Source organism: Triturus cristatus, chromosome 11 (genome assembly GCF_964204655.1).
Source record: "Triturus cristatus chromosome 11, aTriCri1.1, whole genome shotgun sequence".
Classification (NCBI taxonomy): Eukaryota; Metazoa; Chordata; class Amphibia; order Caudata; family Salamandridae; genus Triturus; species Triturus cristatus.
The window spans coordinates 1,070,651,563-1,070,677,266 of NC_140594.1; the positions used below are offsets into that span (position 1 = coordinate 1,070,651,563).

The 25,704-nt window shown below is 46.7% G+C and overlaps 1 protein-coding gene across 4 annotated transcripts in view; it reads left to right on the top strand.

Annotated features, from left to right (window-relative positions):
• The window catches only part of TBL1XR1 (TBL1X/Y related 1), a 583,295-nt gene that overhangs the window by 514,823 nt on the left and 42,768 nt on the right, over window positions 1-25,704 (top strand). For all 4 annotated transcript variants that reach the window (XM_085635413.1, XM_085635415.1, XM_085635414.1 and 1 more), the window contains exons 14-15: window positions 9,791-9,918; window positions 10,019-10,184. In XM_085635413.1, the coding sequence (XP_085491539.1) occupies window positions 9,791-9,918; window positions 10,019-10,184 (294 nt within the window). The remainder of the gene's footprint in view (window positions 1-9,790; window positions 9,919-10,018; window positions 10,185-25,704) is intronic.

Genomic DNA, 25,704 nt, shown 5'->3' on the forward strand with positions numbered 1-25,704 from the left:
CTCTCCGGCTGGGGAGCGCCCCTATTACATCACACCATGCAAGGCAGGTGGACTCCTCAACAAAAGTTTTGCAGCGTGAATCTTTCTGGATTCACTATGCTGTGCATTATTCCGCGATCTTGTGGTTGGGTCCGGATTCGTAGTCTTTCCTTTTTTTTTTGTCTTTTTTTTTTTCTTGTCGTAGCCCAGGTGGGCGTCGACGTCCCACCATTTGGTGTACCTCTCGTGACGTCGGCGTGCTTCCTGCGGAAGTCCCACCTTGGGTGCGCCATCTTCAGATTCTTTTTTCCGCCGTTGGGTCTGGATCGTCATCGAGAAGCTCCAGAGTTTGAACGAAGGAAAAGATAAATACGCGATTTTCATCGAAGGAGAAACTATACAAGACTACAGAGAAGAACATACAACTGGGACGACGAAGAAGGTGGAGTTCCACGAAAACTTAGACGCCCATTGGAAAATGCGCACTCAGAGGCTCTGAGCGCAATGGACAAGACACCATTCAAATTCTGCCGTAACTGCCACCACAAATACGCGCAGAAGGATCAGCATCCAGTCTGCAACCTTTGCCTGCTGATCGACCACGTGAGCAAGGATTGCAACGCCTGCGCCATCTTCACCCCGAAGACGCTCCGAGTGAGAGAAAGGCAGAGAAGAGCCAACTTCAACATGGAAGGCAAGGGTAAGGCCCCGTCGCTGTACGAGCTGGGCCTCTCCACCGACGATGAGGACAACATCGCCGAAGGACCCGACGTCTTCACGGTCGCAGAGACCGATAGGAAAACGCCTGACAAGGTAGGAGACTCTTCGAGTACGAAGCCCCCGAAAGGGCCCGGAAAATCTGAGTGACTCTCGAAAAACAGAGTCTAAGTCCTCGAAATGAACACCGGCGCCGAAAATTTCGACGACCGCGAGTGGATCCAAGGACGAAAGAAGGACTCCCAGGTGCCGAAGCCCGCCGAAAAGCAGGGTTCGTCGAAGCATGGCCTCGAGGTGAGCCGCCCGATGGCGAAGGAAAAGGCCGCGTCGACGCAAGCTCCGTCGAAGAGACCAGCGCTCGACGCCGATCCCGCCTCCGAAATGGAGAAGAAAAAGAGAAGGCTCGAGGCGGAGATGGAGAGTATCCTTCTGAGGAAGAAGGAGTTCGACGAAAAAATGAGACAGTACAAGATCTCAGTAAAGCCGCCGACCTAGGTCGTCAAGGGAGAGGAACAGGAGGACTTCGACACCGAAGATCTGTCGAGAGATCCTGAAGAGGAGGAGGAGGAGGAAGCCTACTATGAGGGAGAAGAAGACGAGCAGCAGTCGATCTACGGCTCGGCGCCGTCGACGACTCAGGAGATGGAATGGCAAGACCTCGACGGAGAAAGTCCCGAAGAGCCCGTGGAGACATATCCTTCGAGGCCTTCGCCGCCAGACGACATTGGAGCATACAACATGGTCGTCAGGAGCGCAGCAGCGGCCTTTGGGGTGAAATTGGACGAGGAGAAGCAGAAAGACTTTCTACTGGAAACACTGCTCCCCATCCAGACTAGGACCCAGTTCCTCCCCATGTTCCAAAGCGTGATGAACCAAGGGAAGGAGGCATTCAAGGAGCCCGGAACTTGCAGATCCATCACTCCAAGAACGGAAAAGCAGTACAAGCACTCTTCACAGGATCCTCCATATATCAAGGGGTCAGTCACAGTTGACTCGATCATTGCTTCCAAGGCCAGGAAGAGGGCCAATGTGCCGGCTACCTCAGGGCCGCCTCCCGACAAGGAGAGCAGAAGAATGGACCTCACCGGGAGGAAGGTGGAGAGAAATGCGGCCATGCACTGGCGCATGGCCAACTCCAATGCCCTTCTGAACAGGCACCAACACTGGGATGAGATGGGAGACCTAATTAAGCATCTCCCAGAGCAGTACAGACAGAGCTTCCCATCTGGTCAAGGCAGGCAAGAGCATTGCTAACGCATGCATTAAGACAGCATTGGACGGGGCAGAGACATCTAGCAGGCTGATGGCTATTGGTATCACGGTGAGGAGGCAAGCCTGGCTCCGAATTTCTGGCTTCAAACAGGAGGTCCAGAACATTCAACGGTGAGACGCTGTTCGGTGCCCCGGTGGACGAAAAACTCTCCCAGCTGAAGAAGGAAAATGAAACGGCTAGGTCCATGGGGGCCTTGCAATTCAGAGGGATGCGAAGAGGCACCACAGCTCGGAGACCCTTCGGAAGGGGAGGAAACCAGCCGAGAACGTCACACCAGACTTTCCAGCAAGGACAGCAGGGTGAAGGTCACAGCCAGCAGGGCCAGCAGAAGCAGAACTGGCAGTACCAACCTCGGGGCCAGTCCTTTCGCGGGAGGGGAAACTGACGTGGACAGAGAAGAAGAGGGGGAGACCAACCCTCATCAAAGTGACTTCCATCGAAAAAAGAGGCTCACCCTCAGGATACCCCAGGGGGTGAAGCGCATAGTGAACAAAGTAAGGGGGGTTCACAACCCAAACGCCTACGAGCATGCAACACCAGTAGGCGGAAGACTAAAACTTTACCTTCAACAATGGCAAAAAATAACATCAGACAAATGGATTCTGAACGTCATACAGTACGGGTACTGTATAGAGCTAGAGAAAAGACCTCCAGACAAGAAACCAAAAAAAAGGCAACGCTCCAGGGAGGAGCTTGCTCAACTCAAAAGGAGTCTCTGCAACTGCTCCAAAAGAAGGCCATAGAATCGGTGCCATACAGAGAAAGGAACAAGTGAGTGTACTCAAACTACTTCCTGGTCCCAAAGGTGGACGAAACACTAAGACCCATCCTGGATCTACGGTTCCTAAACAGATTCATAAAAACTCAAAGATTCAAAATGACATTGCTGCAAGAAGTGCTGCCCCAGTTACAAGGAGGAGACTTCATGTCCACGGTGGATCTCAAAGATGCCTACCTGCACATCCCGATGAACGGTCGACACAAGAACCTGTTAAGATTCACCATCAACGAGGACCACTACCAATTCACAACCCTGGCATTCGGCCTCAAGTCCGCGCCAAGGGTGTTCACAAAATGCCTGGCAGCGGTAGCAGCATACCTACGGAGGGAAGGGATCCATGTATACCCTTACCTGGACGACTGGCTAATCAAAGCAAGTACTCGCGACAAGTGCGAGGAACACGCAGAAATAGTGACAAATACACTAACAAGTCTAGGGTTCTCGATTCACTGGGGGAAATCATCCATGGAACCAGAACAGGTGAAGATCTTCCTGGGGGCACAGATCAACACCATAAACAACAGTCATGTCCAGCAACAGGAGAACAGAAGCCCTGCTGAAGGAGACACGTCTCTACCAGAAGGGACGAGCTCTAACAGTGAGAGCGGCGAGCAAGATCATGGGGATGATGGCGTCATGCATACACCTAGTCGCCAATGTACGCCTACACATGAGACCATTCCAAGAATGGCTGCAACAACAATGGTCTCAAGCAAACGGAAGTTGGGAGGATCTAGTGGTTGTAACGTACGCAGTGCAGGAAGAGATAACATGGTGGAACAGGGAAAACATCACAACAGGGAAAACCTTGACACCTCCAAACCCAACTGTGACCATCACCACAGACGCATCCCAGAGGGGATGGGGTGCACACATGAACAAGCTCAGAGTGAGAGGTCTGTGGACTCCAACGGATGCGGTCAAACTCGTCAACTACCTGGAATTGAAGACCGTACTGCTAGCCCTGAAGGCTTTCCAGAGACAGCTGTACAACCAAAGAGTGTTGATACAAACAGACAATACTACAACGATGTTCTACATCAACAAGCAGGGAGGAACGCAATCGTTCCCCCTATCCAAACTGGCTCAGGAGATCTGGAGATGGGTAATCCCACTGAAAATAGACCTGCTGGCCATACACCTTCCAGGGAAGGACAATGTGGAAGCAGACTGGCTCAGCAGGCAGACTTCGGCATCCCACGAGTGGGAGCTCAGTGGATGGGAAACGCAAAAACTATTCAGAAGGTGGGGAACACCAACAATAGACCTATTTGCAACACGCCAGAATGCAAAATGCCAAAACTTCGCATCCAGACAACCAGAAAAACAATCCCTGGGGAATGCCCTATGGATAAGCTGGTCAAAAACATTTGCCTACACTTTTCCACCAATACCACTGATGCACAGGGTACTCAACAAATGCAGGACAAGCAACATGACGCTGATCCTAGTAGCACCACAGTGGGCAAGACAAACGTGGTACTCTCAGATAGTGGAGATGGCACAGGGGCCCCCACACAAATTCAAAAAAATCAAGGACTTACTCTCCATGCAGAACGGAGAGGTTCTACACCCAGAGCCAGAGAGCCTCAGTCTAGCGGCTTGGCTCCTGAGGACCTAGAGTTCGCACACCTTAAGCTACCTCGAAGCACTATGCGAGTGCTGCGTGAGGCTAGGAGGCCAACGACACGGAAATGCTATGGGGATAAATGGAAAAGGTTTACTATTTGGTGCACCAGAAATAAAATTCAAAACAAAATGACCAAGGAATCAACGGTGCTTAGATACCTCACACACCTACTAAAATCTAATCTATGCTCGTCGTCACTAAGAGTCCACCTAGCGGCGATTGTAGCGTACACACGAGGGGAGACGGAGAACGTTTCTTTACCTCTCGGGTAGTAAAGAGATTCCTCGAGGGAGCTAAAAGATTAACACCACCTAAAAGAATGCCGCCGCCGGCACGGAACCTCAATTTAGTCCTGACTGAACTCATGAAGGCGCTCTTTGAGCCCATACACAAAGCCTCACTACAAATGCTGAGCATGAAAACAGCCTTCCTGGTAGCAATAACATCGCTACGCAGGGTAAGCGAACTGCAGGCGTTAACACTACAGAAGCCCTACATACAGATCCACAAGGACAGAGTCGTCATGAGGACGGACCCACACTTCATGCCAAAGGTGGTGTCCGCTTTCCATATGAACCAGACCATTCAAATACCAAGTTTCTTCCAAAACCCGACAACGGCGCAGAGAGGGCACTTCACACTCTCGGCGCCAGAAGGGCAGTGATGCACTACATAGAGAGAACTAAGGAACACAGGAAAACAAAACAGTTTTTCGTGTCATTCGCTACCAGTTTCCTGGGTAGACCAGTGACCAAGGGCACCATCGCACGATGGATCGCGCTAACAATACAATTCTGCCACAGGCAGGCAGGACAAGAACTATTGGAGGGGGCACAGGCACACTCCACAAGGAAGAAGGGGGCAACAATTGCCTTTCTGGCAAACACGCCCATTCAGGACATATGCCTGGCGGCAACCTGAGCTTCAGTACACACGTTCACTAAGCACTACTGCGTGGACATACAGATGAACAAGGAAGCACAAGTAGGACAGAAGGTGCTCCAACATATATTCAACGACCAACGCTCATCTTCAACCCAGCCGCCACAAAAATAGCAAACCGCTACAAAGTCTATGCACAGCATAGTGAATCAAGAAAGATTCACGCTGCAAAACGAATAGTTTCTTACCTGTCGGTGTAGTTTTGCAGCTTGAAGATCTTTCTGGATTCACTAGCGGACCCACCCACCTCCGCCAGAAAGATGAGGCAGGAGAGCAAGGTGGAATAACAAGTGAGGTTGAGAAGAATAAAATACTGAAAGGAGACTTGGAAAATAAACAAGACAAAAACCGCCTGGGGTTAAAAAAAAAAAAAAAAGAGAGAGAAGACAAAAGAACAAAACAAGGGAAAAAAGAACCCGAAGATGGCGCACCCAAGGTGGGACTTCCGCAGGAAGCACGCCGACGTCACAAGAGGTACACCAAATGGTGGGACGTCGACGCCCACCTGGGCTACGACAAGCAAAAAAAAAAAAAGACTACGAATCCAGACCCAACCACAAGATCGCGGAATAATGCACAGCATAGTGAATCCAGAAAGATCTTCAAGCTGCAAAACTACACAGACAGGTAAAAAACTATTAGTTACTCCACGTCAACCACCTGGAGCTACAAGTCATTTTCCTAGCCTTAAAGGCGTTCCAAAAACAAATATCAGGCAAAGCTGGCTCAACTGGCACAGAGCATATGGAGATTAGCTATACCCCAGAACATCTTTCTCCTAGCTCAACATGTCCCAGGAGTCCAAAACACCATAGCAGATCTGTTAAGCCGTCAAATGCAACAGATTCACGAGTGGGAACTTCATCCACAAGTTCTTCAGCCATTCTTTCAAATGTGGGGGCAACCAGAGATAGACCTATTTGCCACCCACGAAAACGCCAAATGCGCAAGCTTCGCGGCCAGGTATCCACACCCGTTGTCCAAAGGTAATGCGATATGGATGAATTGGTCAGGCAGATTTGTGTACGCCTTTCCACCTCTCCCACTCATTCCAAAGGTGGTGCGCAAACCACAGCAACATGCACTAACTCTCATCCTAGTTGCTCCAACTTGGGCCAGACACCGGTGGTACACCACACTACTGAAAATGTCTATAGTTCCGCACCAAAGACTACACCTCTCCCCACGCCTCCTAACCCAGAACCGTGGACGATCAGACACCCGGACCCAGCTCAGCTCAACTTTGCGATCTGCCTCCTGAGGTCTTAGAATTCGGTTACCTTAATCTACCCCCTGATTGCATGAACGTCATTAAGGAAGCTAGACGCCCCACCACTAGAGCCTGCTATGCAGCCAAGTGGAAGAGATTTGTAATATACTGTCATACCAACATCATCAATCCCCTAGATGTGTCTATCCAACACATCATAGGTTACCGACTACATCTACAAAGTGCAATTTAGTCTACACATCCATTAGGCTACACCTCGCTGCCATAGCAGCCTATTTACAAAATAGACAACACCTATCACTTTTCAGAATGCCTGCCATCAAAGCCTTTATGGAAGGCCTCAAAAGGAGAATTCCACCTAGAGTACCACCCTCGCCTGTGTGGAATTTAAACTTTGTTCTCACAAGACTAATGGGGCCTCCCTTTGAACCTCTGCAGAAATGTGAGCTCCAATTTCTAACATGGAAAGTTGCTTTCCGAGTAGCTATCACTTCTCTTAGAAGAGTTAGTGAACTGCAAGCGTTAACTATTCAGGAACCTTTCCTACAAATCCATCACAATAAGGTTGTTCTCGGAACCAATCCAAAATTCCTCCCTAAAGTCATTTCTCCTTTCCACCTCAATCAGTCTGTAGAGTTGCCAGTGTTCTCACAACCACAGACAGTCGCGGAAAGAGCTCTTCATACTCTAGATGTCAAAAGACCATTGCTCTATTACATTGAAAGAACCCAACCTTTTCGACTAAACAACTTTTTGTGTCATTTTCACCACCACACAAAGGCAACCCCATATCGAAGTCTGGGATAGCTAGATGGATTGTTAAATGCATACAAATTTGCTATCACAAAGCAAAACTTACTTTATCTGTTCCTCATAAAGCCCACTCAACAAGAAAGATAGGGGCTTCAATAGCATTTTTAGGGAACATTCCCTTAGATGATATTTGCAAAGCAGCTACTTGCTCTACACCGCACACATGCACAAAACATTATTCTGTGGATGTGCAAACAAAACAACAAGCTAGTGTGGGCCAGGCTAAGTGTGTGATCTGCAGCTCATATGCCTCAAACGGGAAATGCTACTTACCAGTATGCATCTGTTCTTGGCATGTAGAGGTGCAGCTCACACACGCCCACCCGCCTACCTTTATCTGTTCCAGTACTATCTTCTTTAGATACAGCATACATGGGCATCTTTCTGTCTAATACAAAACTCCATCATTTCCCTGCTGGCGAAAAACAATCTGGGGATGGAGCCGATGCCCATGCGCACTATAGTCCAAAGGAGTCAATTGTCTAGTGACTTCCAAAGACTTTTCCAAGACAAAAACAAGTGCAAACATCCGGGCCCAACACCAGATGGTGATCTATGCCAAGTGTGTTGATCTGCAGCTCTACATGCCAAGAACAGATGCATACTGGTAAGTAGCATCTCCCTTATTTAAACCTATCATTTAAAACTATTAAAATAATTAATTTAATTTATATTAAAATGTACTAATTATTTTTCAAGTTTAATATAACAAATAAGTGTTTATATAACAAAAAAAAATAAAAATAAAATATATATATATATATATACACAGACACACATTAAACATCATAACAAATAAAGTGGAAACATACCAATCTTTTTTACACGTTCAAAAGTAAATATAAAAAAATTACATTTTATTAAAAATGTATTACAAACATTACTAATTAAAAATGATATACTTTTAAATTCACATAAACATCATAATATAGATGTAAAAAGTCTAAAAAAAACTATAAAAATGTAGGAATATTACATATACTATTCCTACTCTGGTCGGAGGGAAAGCATTGGAGTGGGAATAGGGAATTTTACCCCTCTGTGCAACAGTAGGAAAAGTGTTGGATTGTGGATGAGTATCATGTACTATTCCCACTCCAGTCAGTGCAAAAGTAGGGAAAGGATTGGGCTTAGGAGGGGTACAATTTACTATTCCTACTCCAGTCTGTGCAACAGTAGGGAAAGTGATAGATTGTGAAGGGGTCAAATTTACTATTCCCACTCCAGTAGAGAGAGAGAGAGTACTTCACTTCAAACAAATAAAATATTTTCACAGCTACATTAAATAACAAATATTATAAATATTTAAATATATATATACAATTTAGAGATTTCTAAAAAATACATATTGACATTTTTAATAAGTATTTTGAATTACAAAAATATCACACTTTAAAAAAAAAAACTACTTATACATTTATTATAACTTAAATGACTGCCTCCCCTAAACCTCTACAAGCTAAACACACATCTAAAATGTATCTTAAAAATCATAATTGCAAATTTGACATAATTATCAATTAATAGTAATTAGCTAATAAAATATTTAATTACCTTCTCACCCTTACTCCCAGAAACTCAACACATAATATAGAAATAAAACATCTTATTTACATAATTTACATCATTATCCATTAAATAGTTAACATTAATTAATTTCCCTCACACCCTTTACCCCTACATACACCACAACCCACACCTAAAATATAAATTAAAATAATCCGCAATTAGATAATTATAATTAAAAAATCAATTTATTATTAATTACATTACTTCCTACTCCATTCCCCGTCAAACCCCGCACCTAAAACCTAACATAAAAAAATGAATTGCATAATTTGCATAACGATCAAATAAATAATGTTCATCATTAATTGTGCTTATTTTACTTCCCATCCTGTACCCGTATAAACCTTACAGCCCTTTATGGTACTAAAAATAAGCAGTTAAATTCAAAAACTACAAATGTACAAACTATATTAAACATTAACAATAATTATACAAACAAATTATAGCATATACAATTGAAATAGAATATTAACTTTATTTTTGTAAACAATACCAACATATATATTTTTAGCATCGATATTCTGTACCTTAAAATCGATATTCTTGTCAACGATATTTTTGCACATAATATTTGTGCATCGCGATATTTGCAACTCTATATTTTTGCCTCCTGATAAAAATGTTTTCGATATTTTGTCTGAAGGCCGGGTATTCAATTGTAGATTGCTAAATATTGGCATAATGAAAGTCACTGAACTCTCAAGGTATACTCTGTCAAACCCAGATTGTTGTTAAGTCATAAGATCTTTATACATTATATAAATAAAAACCTAGTACAAATGCTTGAGTAGTACAGGTACCAGTGCAATAATAATATAATACAGCTTTAAATTATATTCTTTCGTTTTGAAATAGATCTGGAGTATGAAACAAGATAACTGTGTACATGATTTGCAAGCACACAACAAAGAAATTTATACAATCAAGTGGAGTCCTACTGGGCCGGGAACGAACAATCCAAATGCCAATCTAATGCTAGCAAGGTAAATAAGTTCATTTTTTTAATCTAAAGAACTAGACTGCCATTTAAACAAAAAAAAAGGTTTATAAGATTATTATAACAAATTCCATTCTATTTTGCAGTGCATCCTTTGATTCTACTGTTAGGCTATGGGATGTAGATAGAGGGATCTGTATCCACACATTAACAAAACATCAAGAACCTGTATACAGTGTAGCCTTTAGTCCTGATGGAAGATACCTAGCCAGTGGTTCATTCGACAAATGTGTTCACATCTGGAATACGCAGGTATGGATCAGATGCTTGTGAATAAGTAAATACTGCTGTTTGATGCTTGCATAACACTGTTTAATAAATTAACCTATGATGTACTTTACTAGCTAAAGCAGCACATCTTTGAACAGTAATAAACTGTTTTAAGTAACCATAGACTGTTTAATTTTAGAGAACAGTAAGGTCTTTAAAACAGCAGCGAGTAGAATTTGTGCCAATACATGCATCAGTCACTTGGGTTCAAAAGCAAACCGCATTGGTTATTGCAATACCTCTGGAGTTAGCTGCTGAGCTTTGCTTGGTTTCATTTATTATCCTTTGTAACTTTTCTGCTCCACAGTGGCCTACTTGTTTGAAAAGCACTGTATTGTATCTTGGAATGGTAAAGAATGATAAAGTATGGAAAAAGCATTCCAAGATTCCTGCCTGTGTGTGTGCAAGTATGCAGACTTATGTCAAACCTTCATGGATTTTATTTTTATGGGCTTTAGGCTGAAAATTCAGCAATGCAAGCACATGCAAGAGCTCTCATCTTGGAATTTATTTGTGATAAAGTTTTCAAATGACCATTAAGAGATGGTGGGTTGCGCATCCACACACAAGTACACACATGGCGAGTGTTTTTTGTAGGTTTTGTAAAAAATAGTTCAATGATCGCCAGGGTTGTCATCTTGAAATTAATATGAAAGATCTGAATTTTAAAGATTAAGGCTGCCTGTGTGAGTTGGGGCCTACTGCATGCAGAAGCACTGTCTTCCAGGACGTCACAAAAGAATATGGTTTACAAATGAGTGTTTTTTAGGTCTCGCCTGACCCAGCGCATGCGCTGGTCTGGCGAGACATTTTGTGAGGCCTCCAAAAAGTGCTACCAGGCCAGCCTAGACCTACTGTGCAAGTGCGCGGGCGCGCGTGTCGTGCTTTACCGCGATTGCTTTCACTTTCACGGCCGCTTTGATGTTCTCCGTGAGGCTTCAATAGATTGCAGCAGTTAAAACAAGCATTGGGATAAACAATAGGTCTCGCTTTTGGGACCTTATAAGTGTTTAGTTATGCAACTGTTGCATGGCTAAACACTTATAAGGTCCCAAAGGCGAGACCTATTGGCTATGCCAATGCTTGTTTCCTTTGTCTTTTAAGAGCACATTGGCCCATTTGTCCCTGGCACTGAAGTAGACTACTTTTGCTGCAATTGAGATGTATTTCTAGGAATGTTGTGAGAAAACAAAAAGGTCTAGGCTAATACCAGATCTGGGGCCAAAAAGGTCCTTTTCCCATATTTTGTTGCACTTTTTATGCTTATTCTATGCTGTATTAATACACATCCTTACTGGAGTTTGAGCAAGTTGCAGTTGTTACTAATACAGTAATTTAGCAAGCAATAGAATCCTATTTCTGATGGATATTCCTTTTATGTTATTCACCAACAAAATATCTCTGCCATAGGCTGGGAATCCAAAAATGTCTAGCACACCATTATTACACCCAGGTGTATTATTTATGGCCCAAAGATTGCACTTTCATTACCTCCCACATAAGACTACACTGAGCAGTTAAGAGTCCTCCAATTTGCCTGAGTCTTTCCTTGTCCAGGAGGCGGTCTCTAACGTGCTCAGCTATTGTCACTGGTAACAATTTTGAATATGTCTGTTTTATCATTTTCATTTCTCTTTTTCTCAAACTATACAAAATGCATTCACGTTAAGAAGCTGCAGCAAATACTTCTAAGATGACATTGCAAACTGCGACCCATGACATTGATGGTTTTTTTTTCTTCCGTCTTTCAATAGAGCTGCTATAAGAGTAATTACAGAGTGCAGCATCAACATCATAAATGTTGAGGGGGGAAAACAATTTTAACTATTAATTAATTAAATTGAACTAAGATCACAAGAAGAATAATAAGAGTTTTACAGTTCACATTCAGTTATAGTATAGCTGTTAGCATGGGTTTTAAATAGTCTCCTAAATGTATCCTGTTCCATTTTGGTCCTAAATTATGGTGTAAAGGAATTCCAGAGATAGTACGCAGCACCTCTCAACGATTGTAGGAGTGATGTTATGCTATGAGGCCCTGAGTCTCTCTGTCCAAAAGAGATGTTAAGAAGTTGGGATGTGTACCTTGGTGAAGCGCATGTCTACTGCATTTTCAGTTGTCCAACAAAGCTGTGGCTACCAACACTTTGGTCACTGGTACATTAGTTTGTCTGTGCTAACACTGAGTTTCCAACCTCCACCCCAAATTCTGGAAACTGAGGATGACAATGGCGACCTGTATGGTGCTACAAATTCCGAGGATGCTTACAGTCCAGGTAAGCTTCAAAATAGTCTCTCGCTAAAAACAAGGATATTAGCCTAGACGCAAAAATCCGGGAGTACCAGGATGATGGACTGGAGGCTCAAGCCATCCTTACCTGGTAGATCAGGAAAACTATATCATGAGTAGAATGTTAAAAACACCCTCGCCTCCCATTTTACACGTGATTAAATGGGCTGTTCCCTTTCTCTTGTTTTACGGGGGTCATGAGGTTCGACCCAAGTATGGAAACTCAAGACAATTACTATTTCTTACACAAATTCAGGAAACGACCAAGAAAGTCCATCAAACCCAGGACCTCATGTGAGCACTCTGGTCACTGTGCCAGTAGTTATCCCTTGGTTAAAGTAAAAGTGTATTACAGGTGACAATACTATGGCCTACGAGACAACTTATTTTTTGGGCCACACAGCACCACTTAACCCCTTCCATGCTCATGACGGAATGGTTTAGTCATGAGCCACTGTGCTCGTGACAGAACCATTCTGTCATACGAGCACAAAATCCCTCTACTGTTTCCTTTTTTTTGCCTTGGGGAGGTGGGGAAGAGCTTCCCCAACCTCTGAGGCATCTTTCTCTCAATGTAATGACAATTGCGTGTATGGCGTCCTGACATTACATTGAAACTGAAATAAGCCGATCAGCTCGTTTCAGTGCTCATGGGGCTATCTAAGTCCCCGGGCACCTAAAACACACGGGAGAAGTATTATTGGTAAGGGGAGATTTCCCCCTTTCCACAATGGTACCCCTTGTAGGAAGGGGGAATCTGACTGCATGATTACCCCCACTTTTTGCCTGGTGTTTTGCTGGTTTTCGACTTAGACTGGGGTCCTGATTAGCAGGATCCCAGTAAACTATCTGCTTCCTCCCTAAATTGGTAGTTCATATACTTTAGGTACACTCCAGATTGGATTCTGGGGTACCTTTATCAGTCCTTAGAATATGGTATACTATGTACCCAGGGCATAGGTACCCCAGAGGCCTCTCGGGGGCTGCAGCATGCATTATGCCACCTCTGGAAGACCATTCAAAATGACACAACAGGTCTGCTACAGAAGCTTGTGTAAGGTGGTGCATGCTCCCCTTACTCAGATAGAGGTTCACTATATCTATCCATATCACTGCACATATAAACCTATCAGTCACCCCTATGGCAGGCTTTATCAATCCTGAAGGCAGGGTGCTGGGTTTGATGTGAGAAGGTGCCCATGCATGAGCAGAGTCCCTCTGCAGCCTTTGGAACCTATATTCCGGGGTTATTTGTGATGCAGCCAACCATATACTCTAAGTGCATTATAACCTCGCGGTAAATGCTAACTTTAAAACGGCTGCATGGAAACATGTCGTGTTTGGTGTCAAACACCTTGGAATCATTCCTCCACACCAGTAACTGATTGATTCCACCCTACTAGAGGGAGAAATATGACAACAACGGTACACCCGGTACCAGCTTTCTCGACCCTGGCATCACAAGATGGATGCTGCCAGCCGCAGACACGAGTCTGCCCTCCTGCTGCCGGACAAAACTCCGGAAGGGGACAGCTGGACAATAGTTTTCCTGTCACAGGGAGGTGTGACCACCTCCCAGACAGGCTTTAGCGTATTGGGGCTGGGTGGGTGCACTCCAAGAGTGCTTTGATGTCTGCACTGGGGGCACATTTGGTATCCCTGTGCATAGTCCAGCTCAAACCGGTTGCAGGAGCCATTTGCTCCTGCTCTGGCGTGAAACTGGACAAAGGACATGGGTGTAGCCACCCCTCTGTCCTGACCCTCCCAAAGGTGGGTCTCCAGAGTTTGTCCCACCCCTTCCTTGGGTATAAAGTAGGAACCCCTGGCTACAGGACTTTGTATTTACCTGGACGAAACTCTGCTACAGAAATCAAGTACTTCAAGTATCTACACTACGTTGGATGACCGAAGAATCTCCCTTGGAGTAAAGGAGTTACTCCCCTGCAAGGCAGTCACCTGAAACACATCTGACCGGTTTGCATCTATGCAGCTCCTGAAGGACTCTGAAGATTTTGCAACACAGGAAGTGGGTTCCCAATCTTCCCCGAGGTCGACTAGTGCTCTCAGCAAACCTGTGACCCGCAGCCCTCGTGGGACCGTGCAACCCGTACCCCTGGACACCGTGCACATTTGCAGCAGCATATGCTTTTAGGCGATCCCTGAGGCTGTGCTTTGGGCTACTTGTAGTTCAGACCCCGAGCAGTGACTACACCGAAGATTACCGGCCTACACTCCGAGTGTTCCGTGTGCTGGTATTTTGTGATTCTCTTGTCTACCGAGACCCTGGTCTCTAAGAAGTAACCCAGACTCTGTCCCCTCTGCTTTCAGGTTCTTCTCCGCTCCCATCCAGGCTTGGATCACACCAGACACTTCTCATTTTCCTGGGAGCAGCACTTCTTCGCAACACGCCATTGAAATCAATAAGCGTTTCCGACACCACTTGACCCTTATGCACCCAGTTCTCCTGGGATAGGTAACACGGGTACCTCGGTACTCTCAAGGGTGCTGGCCTTAGAACCTTCTGTGTTCCAAAGGGTTTGCTTAAAGTCCTCTCCTAATTGTCCTTAATCCTTCAAATTCCAACTGCGACTTTCCCATAGAGTTGTACGGAGCTCACGGCTGTGTTCACACTGCACGCGTTTCCCGTGGGTCCCCTGTGTCACAACCTTGGGTGGTTCTTTGGGGTCCCAGCGAGTCTATGTGCTCTAGGAACTGTCTGTAGTCAAGCCGTGGATGTTATACCACTTTCTAAATATATGGTTTGGTCTCCCCCTGGAGCCCACTGTGTATTGTACTATTTACTCTTGTTCTAGTACTGTAATATTGTGTGCCTTGTTCTCTAATCTCATAAAGAGGTTAGTAGAGTGTTTAGTAATAAATACATATATTTTATATATATCGTGTGGTTCTCTTTTCATTTGGTCATTCGGGAGGTTATAATCTGGTAAACCAAGCTGCTTTACATTCCTTAGAGAGTTAGCCTGAAGGCTGCTCTCCATAGCTACCACTAGGATAGATTTCAATAAAGGTTGTCTTTAAGCTAATCATCAATAAGTGTCGCTTGGACTGGTGCAAGGTGTCCACTATAACTAGTGGACAGCATATACCAGGCCAGCTACTTACACCCCTCTCTAGTGGATTCCTGCTTGGGGATTGCCACAGGGATCCATTACTAGACACCAGGGAGGGGGTAGTGGTCCCTTGGTCAAGGGTCTTTGCTCCCCATATACAAATGGGCATATCCAGTCTTTCTGCAGTAGCTCCCAATCTGCCCTCAGAGAACACACGAGACACTAGGGATTACTTTTTTCATAGTTCAGGAGTGGAGGCCAATGTTCCCCTCCCCCCAAAATGCCACAGTCTCTTTGCCCTCCACAACAACCCCCTCCCCCCCCCACACACCCCCTCTATCTCCCAGGAGGCAGATGGGGACAATAACTCCTGATCTGCCCCCAAATGGGCATGCCAGTTTCCCCACCCCCAAAAAGAATTGCCACAGTCAGAAAGCCCACTTGGCACTGACCTTTTTTTTGCATTGTTAGGTACCATTTTTTATCGGGAGACTTGGGGGAATGCCAGGTGGGTGGAAGTTTGTGACTTCCCGCCGATTCCAGAACTTTCCTTCACAGAAATGTGAGGAAATTGGGTTTCTTTTTTTTTTTTTTTTTTTTTTTTACAAAGTTTGAGGTTTGCAAGGGATTCTGGGTAACAGAACCTGGTGAGAGCCACACAAGTCACCCCATCCTGGATTCCCCTGGATATCTAGTTTTCAAAAAATGTATAGGTTTGAAGGTTTCCTTGGGTGCCGGTAGAGCTAGTGTCCAAAATCCACAGCTAGGAACATAGCGGGAAAAGGGACAGTTTTCACTGGAAAAAACGTTGTGTCCACGGTGTGTTTTAGGCCGTTTCTTGTTGCAGGTACTGGGCTACCCACACAAGTGAGGTACCATTTGTATCAGGAGACTTATGGGAACACAGAATAGTAGAACAAGTGTTATTGACTTACTTTGCATGTCTGCCTTCCAAATGTAAGACAATGTGAAAAAAAAGTAATTCTGAAAAAAATGTCCTCTAATTCACATGCTTGTATGGGTACCCACAATTTCGGAGATGTGCACATAACCACTGCTTCTAAACAATATATTTTATATATTGAGTAAAGAATTCATCTTTGCCTTACTTTTCAGCACCTTAATGAAGAGAGTCTCTAGAGGGAAACATTTGGAAAGAGATTGAATGCTATGGCTGCAAAAGGCCGACTCACTGGTCCTTGTAAGCATGCTTGATGGGCAAACTTGGCCTAATATTTTTAGAACTTCGACGCCAGTGCTGAATCCATCAGCCCTCGTCTTTTACAAAATAGACTCCGACAACAGTTATGAAGCGGGTGATAAGTTCATTCAGCACTTTCATGGGGACAGTTGGTATGGTGACTTTCAGAAGGCCAGCTTTCTCAAGACCTCCCTTGAATCGCCTGTCTGCCGAAGAATCTGCTTACAATGCCATGGTAATACATAGGGCCTCTGAAGTTTTTGACCTCCAGTTCCCCACTTTGGAGGTTAAAATGAAAGTGCTAACGGAAGTCCTCCATCCTAAACAAACAAACCTCTTCTGACCCCCTTCTGCCATTCAGTGAGGCATTAACTGATTCCGTATTGGCAGCCTGGGCAAAACCTTGCTTTGGCCTTCTGTCCCCAGTAAATTGACAAATAGCGAGATGCAATTACCCTGCCTTGAATGGCCCTGCATTTCTGTCTTGCACCCTTCTCCTGGAAGTTTAGTGGCACAAGCGTCCACAGGCTGATCTAATACAAACACTTTTCCAGCTACTGTACTCTACAACTAAGAGTTTACTCTTCCATCAGCCTGGCTTTCCTTTCAGTAAATGCTAGCTGTCTCTTGGGACATTACTCCCTTGCTCTTGGGGACTCAGTGGGTCAAGTCTTTGTGATGTCACTGAAGATCTCAGACCGGTCTTGCCCACGCCATTCAAGGCCGTTGTGATGAAGCCAAGTTCACACTTCTTTCCACCATGTGTGGCTGCGATCGACCGGGTTCTGAAGGGAGCTTAAGTCCTCCCTTATAGATATGCCCTTTGACAGGGCTGGCATGTTTGGGGACAATGCTGAGTCTGCTTTAGAGCGAGTCAAAGAGAACAGAACCACGGCACACTGCCTGGGCTTATCCTCTCCACCTTGCGAGCCTCACAAACCATATTGTTCCTTTCTTGACTTTGGCAGAGCTCTCCCAATAATGCCAGCCTCTGCAAGGATTCCAGCAATTTTGCAGTTGTGCTGTGGTGCCCAACACTCCTACGTTCTAGGTCAACGAGCTACAAATTTCACTGACCACTCCCCCACCCTCCTTAAGTCCCACCTGCAAAACCCCTTTAGCGTGCCTTCATGTTGTGCATCCAACAGGTGTGGAACAGAATCCAACAATTCTTCCAAGGCTGGCAAGCCATAACTTCAGATGGTGGGGTCCTGCAGATCTTTCGTCGGGGGTGTGCCTTGCCCTTCCTCTTTTCGGCTGCATCTGCCACCATCCCTCCCAGTGACTGATTGAGGATCATATCTCCATTTTGCGTCAGAAACTGCAAGCCCTTTTGGCTAAAGGGGCCGTAGAGTGGGTGCCAGTACGTGGTTATTCCAATTATTTTTTTGGTGCCCAGGAAGGATGGAGGCTTTTGTCCTATTTTAGACCTGCGCCCTCTCAGATCCTCCTTCTGGAAAGAGAAATTCAAGAAGCTCACCGTGGCCCAAGACTTATCTGTCCTCGACCTGCAAGCCTATCGGCACTACTTAGACTTTGTGGTGTGGCAGGAAATGTTTCAGTACGCTATGCCTTCCTTTGGTCTCACCAGCTTACCTCGGGTGTTCACTCAAGTAATGGTGGTGGTGGCAGCGCGTCTTTCCCCTCTGGTGTTCAAGACAGTTATGGTGGTAGTGGAGGCAGCACATCTTTCCCCCCCTCCAGCGTTCACAAAAGTGTTGACGGTGGTTGCTGCGCATCTTAAGTTTATTGCCGAGGCCAAGCGTTGCCAGCAGGTAGAACAGGTGGGGTCACTCTGCCCTGTGAAAGGCTTAGTCCGCATCCAGTGAGAGACCTACCTTTTCATCTGTGTCGAATTACACCAACCAAAGTAAGAGTGCCAGTGATCTCAAGGGGGATGCAGAGGAGGGGTGTGAAACAAACACAACTTGGGCCCAGTGCACCAAGGTTGGCAGGACTGCGTTACGGCTATTGGGCAACATCTTACCCAGTATTTACAGGTCTGTCTTAAGTAAGGATATAGGCCTGTAACTTGCGCAATCAAGCGGCTGTTCACGAGGCTTTATATCTAGAGTTACCTTGGTGTATTTGTCTCCCTCAAGGATGCTGGTTTCTCAGTTTCCTGAAATAGTTTACAGAGTAGTAGCACTAAGTGTTGCTTGTTAATTCTGTAGTACTTTGACGGGAACAAGTCAATACCCGGGGCATTATTATGTGGGAGTCTATCACTGATGCTATCACTTCCTCTGATATGTCATGTTCCTCTGATATGTCGTGGAGGAGTGTGACTCAATGGTTAGAGCGGCAGACCCTGAAGCAGAGTTCTGGCAAGGGACCAGGGTTCGATTCCCGCCTTGGCGGGGCTTGGGCTCAATTTCCTCGGACCTGTCTATTCTCGCCTCGGTGCCTATTCTAATCACGGGCCCCACGCTGCAACTCTGGGCAATAGCTTGCTTAGCCTCCACACCGGCCCCAACAGCGCTAAGGATGCCTGGCTTCACCCTGGGGGTGCCCAGGAGTGGACACTTCACAGGGAAAGCCAGGAGGGGTTCGACAGCGGTATGAGTATCAGCGCCAGGAAACCGCAAAAGGTGACACCGCAAGGTGGCCATCTGGTGACAGTGCGCTCTATAAGTACCTTGACATTTACATTTTACATTTACATTTCCAGCAGTTGGGTTTGCTCAGTTGTAATTTTAGGGTGTGTCAATGGAACTAGGAAGGATTCCTCCTCCTTAATAGTTATGGCACTGAGCAGAGCACAGTGACTGGTAGAAGTGCTTTAAATATATTACGGATATCTGATGGGTCTGTAAGGTGGGAGCCCTTTGAGTCTCGGATTGTCGGTATGGACTGCTCTGCTTTTATTTTTTTTAACATAACTGTAGTGCAAGGAGGAATGTATGTTGTTATCCCGCAGTCTTTTCCCCCGCAGGGAATCACAACGCAGTAGTTACAACAACCGCGTTGTGATTCCGCATACCATTACTCCACAAGTCGGAACAATGATTTGCGGGAGGGGGTGCGCTGGATGTTGGAATAGTATAATTTACTATTCCAATTCTAGTCTGTGCGGACAATAGGGACTTGCAGAGTAATGGTATGCGGAATCACAACGCGGTCGTTGTAACAACCGCTTTGTGATTCCTTGCGGCGAAAAAGATTTGTGGTAAACGTTGTTTACTGCAAGGAGACACCCTGCTTTTGCTCCCTTAGTGTTGTTGCTTTAAATGGGATAAAGTAGTCTCTGCTTTAGAGGCAAACAGTTGATTGAGCTCATAGTTAGCCTTTAGCAATCTACACAATTCATCTCTGGGATGTGTGGCTGTTTAGGTTGTGGGTTAGGCTCGTCACCTGACATTTTAATTCTGTCTGATGCCTAGCCACTCCTCTCTTAAGGGCAGTATCCCTCCATATTGACTCCCGCCACTCCACCCCCCTGAGAGACTGACTTTTCCCACCAACCATACAATTTCAGTGGTTAATATTGGTTGTTAATTTTCTGCGGTATGCAAGGAGCCTTTCTGCCAGTTTCTGCTTTTCCTAAGGCATCTTCTAACTAGACCAGTTTAGTATCCCTGGTACAAATCACTGTATGTTGAGAAGATCTGGATTGTGTCATAGTCATAAGTGAAATGTGGGCTTGTTGCAGTGTCTGATATTCGATTCAGCAAGGGGTCTCAGGTTAGAAAGAAATCAGTTCTCTGGCATGTACTGTGGGCACATGATGTAAATGTGTATTCCCTGTCTGTGAGATGTTGCATCTCCAGGAATTCTAGAGGAAGACTGCTCCCTATCTCTGGTACATTGTGCCTTTGGGTGATTGAACTTGTCAAGTTATGGGTCTAGTGTTATAATCTCTTCCCACAAGTATCTTTTCTTGCCGATGATAGTCTAGTTGTATCCCTAAAGGTTTCTCTTTTTCAGTCGCTGGGCATTATTTAGAGCCAATTAATCCGGTTTGAATCGTGCCATTGATGAGTATATAGTGCCCCTCCGGGTCATGCTGCACCCTATCTATACGGATAGAAAGACTCTTCCTTATGACTATTGCCACACCTCCATGGTGGTAGGGCTTGATAGAGGTGAGATTCTGCCCCGTTCTGTTGCGTTAACTTGCATGATATTCCTTGCCCACCTTGTCTCTGCTCAGTTTTTGTCTTTCTAATGTTTAGAGATGGGGTCTCCTGAATAAGCAGCAAGTCTGGATGTAGGGAGTAGAGGTACATCTTTTTTTTGTTTCATTGAATAAAATGATTCTAACTATTCAGACAGACTATAGTTAGATTTTGTCAAGATGGCTTTGTCTGCTTGGAGTCACAACAGTGATGTATATTTGTTGAAGTGCCCTGCTGAAGGGTTGATCGATATATAGACAGAGTGAAGGTCTAATCTAGGAAGCCTGGGTGTCTATCTCAAAGGGCAATGAAAGATGTCAATGAGCAAAACCTGTAATAAGCTCTCTTAGAGAGTTCGATATGAAGGGGTGGTAATTGTACCTTGGGTTGTCTGTGTAGGGGAGAGAGGCACTGGACAATCACCTGGTGGTAGGAAATGGTAAATAACTAATGCGATCTGTCTCGACAGTGCCCTCTGATTGGATCTGTGGGCTGGCTTGTTCCCATCACTCGAGCGGCCTTCACCGCTTTTGGAAGCTGACAGCGTGCGTTTAATTGGCATGAATACTGGACAAGGAAGAGCAGTCAAGATATGGAGTGGGGACTTCTTCGGGCCGGGCAGGTTGATGGGCCGTCTAGGATGGATTCTCACTAAGTGGATTTACAACCTTATGCTTAATTGTAGGGCGCAATAGTGTCCTTTTCGGCTGGAATAGAGTTGTTAGGAATCATTAGCTACATAGTTTGATATCCTCTCTATCATTATTTATCACCTGGCCCAACATGGTTATGGACTGTCACGATGTGGCCACCACTGTAATAGCTTAATAAACCTAGGACCATGGACTTTGTAACTTGTGTGTGAATCTGCTATATAGTGTTAAATTCAAGGGAGATGGCAAGGTAAGGGAATTCCATTGGAGGAGGGGCATAGAGAATAATTAACCTACAAATAGCTTTGTGTCATCACGAAGGCCATCGAAGATCTGGATTTGTCTCTTGGGAGCTTAGTTCTAGTAAACTGTTGGGTTTTAGGCCTGCTGGACTATTGTCTGGTCATTTCTTTCAATCTCTTTCACCCAGCCGAGATGTACCCTGAACCAAGCCGTGTTGGTGTGACGCTTGAGTAGTTTCCTCCTCCCTCTGAGAATCGTTCGTCTGTATCTTCCATGGAGTCCAGGAAGCTCTCCAGGGGTCCTGAGTCGTCCGATTCCGTAGTCCTTCTGTTGAGTGTGAAGAATACTACTTCTGGATCCAGCAGACCATAACAGCTATCCAGTTTCCATAATATTGGAGGAAATTCTGGGAAGAGTTTACGTTTGAGACTTGATTTGTGCAAGAAGTCTTGTGCAGTTGTGATCCGGCTAAGTCATGCATGAAAACACAATTTCAAAGGGTTTCCAGAGTGATTTGCCTTGCTTGTTTGTCCATAAGAAAGCTAGCGATTGCCTAGTGGGGGACCGTCTTTGATTCCAGTTTTCCAAGTCTCTCAGTGATACCAGAAAAGCTAATGTTAATCCTGTAGTTCTTATCTCCCAGCTTCATCATTTTCTGTTGAATGAACCAGTGATCCTGTTCCCAGTCTGTTGATGTTGCAATCTGCTGTTACAACAGGAGCAGTCGTTCTTCGGTTGGGTAATGCGATTTGTTAAAGGTGGCTATGTCTGATGCGATCGATAAAATCTTCGCCGAGGACTTAGTTGCGGTATTGTATACTGTGGCCATGGAAGTCCATAGTGTGGCGAGTTTACAGAGGATAGTTTCTTGAGCAGAGTCTTGTGTGGGGAGGACTCTTGCTCCACTAGTGGTTTTAGTGTCTTCCCCGTCATTGCCTCAATAAATAGTAACTGGTTTAGACATTTTGTGTTGTCATGGTTCTCAACTCTTTTTGACCTGGTCTTGGTAAGCAGGACTCTTGTCCTGCCTCGTGGTGTTGTCTATGATGTGTGGTAGCCTGTGGGGCATTGCCAGGTGTTCTCCTAGTTAACTTTTGCTTCCCATGGCTATTGAAGGAACAAACCTCTTCTCTTGATAATGAGAGTAGGGTGTCAGAGATGCCATTTAGTTTCCGCACCTGATAGTTGTGTTCGCACTTGTGTCGGTATGTGTGCTGGTAGAAGCTGTGATAGAACCCTCCATCAGTTTTGTCTGTTATGTGCATGATATAAGAGGAGCAAGTGGGCCAAATATTAGTGTCCATCTGCCCCCGAAGAGTTGTGGTCCTTTGCTAAGGTGTTCCTCGGTTGCAAGCTATTCCAGAAAACAAAGGTAGTCTGCCTCCAGTGCTACATAACGATTTTCCTTGTTGATGAGACAGAATGGTACTCGTAGATTGCAGTAGAAAAAATTGTGCGCAGCACACTTTCATATAGCGGTATTGAAATGTTTTATCCTGCAGGTGTAGTGCCAGGGTCGTAGGATGGGGCTATTGCTGCCTTGTAACCTTAGCAATGTCCTTTTAGGGGCTAAATGAAACCGTGTCGGATACTGAGTCGAAGAGCTCTCCTTTGTAAGTCCTCTATCTGATAGAGACTACTAGCCTCAGATTCCTTAACATAGAATTATCACCAGGTGTGAGACTGGACCCGGAAAACTTTCTTGCCCAGCATCTCTGCGCGCCGGGGGCCAGTACCACACGACTCCGCCCGACCTCCTCTGTGTGCGTAACGTCAGCGAGGTTACATAAGCCCCCCCTCCCCCGGCGCGCTGATGTCAGTTTTCTTCTTTTCCGTGTGCAACGCAGATCCGGATCTTGTCCCTGGCCTGTTTCAGGCCTTCTTTTTTCGCTTTTAGGCGATTTCTTGAGAACAGTGTGCGAATGCCTTCGGGCTTTAAGACGTGCTTGTCTTGCGCACGCCAGATGTCGGCGACAGATCCTCACCCCACCTGCATGTGGTGTTTGGGGGAGCACCACGACTCCACAGACTGTGAGGCGTGTCAACAAATGAAGCCGAAGTCCCGGAGGGAGCGCCGGATGAAACTCCTCTCGGCACGCATGTTCAGGTCGGCGTCGTCGCCGCATCCGTCCCTCGCGAACGGCTTCAAGAACCTCCGTCTCCGACATCGTCCTTCTCCCAGGCCACAAGGGCGTCGCTCACCTGTTGGTAAGTGTCGCAGTTTGTCCCCGAGGCCTATTGGGGGTGTGTGTTCTCTGCGGGTGGTGCGGCCCGCGCGTCACCACCCTATCCGCTGTTCCCCGACGCGGGGGAGACCAGAACCCAGATGGAGGTCTATGCGGCGGCTTTGCAGGCCTCGTTGGCTCTTCCTTCTCCTCCTTCTCTTCCTGGGACGTCTGCGGATCCCTTGCCGCGTGCGGGCACTTATGCGGCGTCGCCGCCGACTGGTTCGGATGCAGGTTCGGAGGATGTGGTGCCGTCGGGGTGCGGCCCTTCGGGGTTCCCTCCTTCGGACCACAGCACCTCTGCCTCGCCGCAAACTCCTGCGGGGGTCCCTGTTGGTGTCAAGGGAGGTTGCCAGGGCTCGGGCGTGTCCTCGAGTCTGGCAGGAGGCGGCCTTGTCAGAGGCCGAGGTGATGCCACTCAGGCGCCGGCGGCTGCTGGTCCTGGCAGCCCCACAGGGGCCGGCTAGGGGTTGGGCATGTCCCCAGGCCCCCTCGTCCCTCCACGCAGGCGGCTGTCTCGTTGGAGGTCGAGTCGATGCCTTTTCGGTGCCGTTCCTTAGCCACCCCGGCTTTGACCCAGCCTCGGTCTCCTGTGCCGCGCGTTGTAGTGGAGGTCGTTCCGGCGTCTCCTTTGGCGCCGGTCGACGTTGACCTGACGCCGGTCGCGGACTCTATGCATCGGGTCGTTGATTCGTCTTCGGACGCCCCCTCTTCTCCAGAGGTTCGGCGGTTGTTGGTTTCATCTTCTCCGGAGACAGGTCGCTGCGCCGTGGCTTTTTCCCCGGCATCTTCTAAGGACGGCTCTTCGCCGTCGCCGCGCCCACAGTCTTTGACGGAGGCGCCTCAGGTTCCCCATTCCTCGTTCCCCATTCCCCCTTTCCGGGCTTGGCCTTTCCTTCCTCCGGTTGGACTGGGGGACGGCCACCCTAGCTTGCAGCCGTCGCCCACAGAAGAACTGCTTTCCCAGCCGCAGGGCCCTACGGAGGCGGGTGCTGCCTTCGCTCGGGCTGTGTCCACGGCTGCGGCTGCGGGAATCTTGCACATGGGCGATCCAGCCACCCATTTCCCCACGGTTCATCTTCTGGAGGTCCTCCATCAGGGATCTGGTGGTCAGGAGCTGCTTCTTCCCTTCTTCCCTTCGAGGTTTCGCTCCACACTTCTCTTTTGGGGGCTTGGGCGCGGCCCGCCACGGGGGACCAGGTGCCCCTGCAACTTCTGCACCGCCACCGTCCTGCGCCGCATTATCCTGTCTGTCTTTCCCTCCACCCCGGGCCCTCTTTTACAGACTGCCTTTCCCTCCCTGCCATCGGTGTTGTCTCCCCTGTTGCGGGAGGCCTGCTGGTTAGATTCCTGGGGGCGCAATATCTTCGCCTCCACCAGTGCGGCTTTGCGGGCCCTTAACACTCTGTGTATTAGCTAGGGCCACTCCTTGCTTGTGGGATTCGGCGGAGTCCCTCATGTCTGCCGCTTCTCGGAATGGTGCCTGTGTTGATCTGAGGTACCATGTGTTGGATGGCTGGGAGCTGGCGGCATTTATTCTTTGCTTGGCTCTGGACATTTCAGAGGTGATTGGTCGTACCATGACTTCTTCGGTGGTTCTTCGTCGACATGCCTGGCTACAGGATAGTGTGTTCCCGGAGAACGTTAGGGAACGGCTGGTGGACCTTCCCTTTGATGGCACTCTTTTGTTCCACGCCCCTG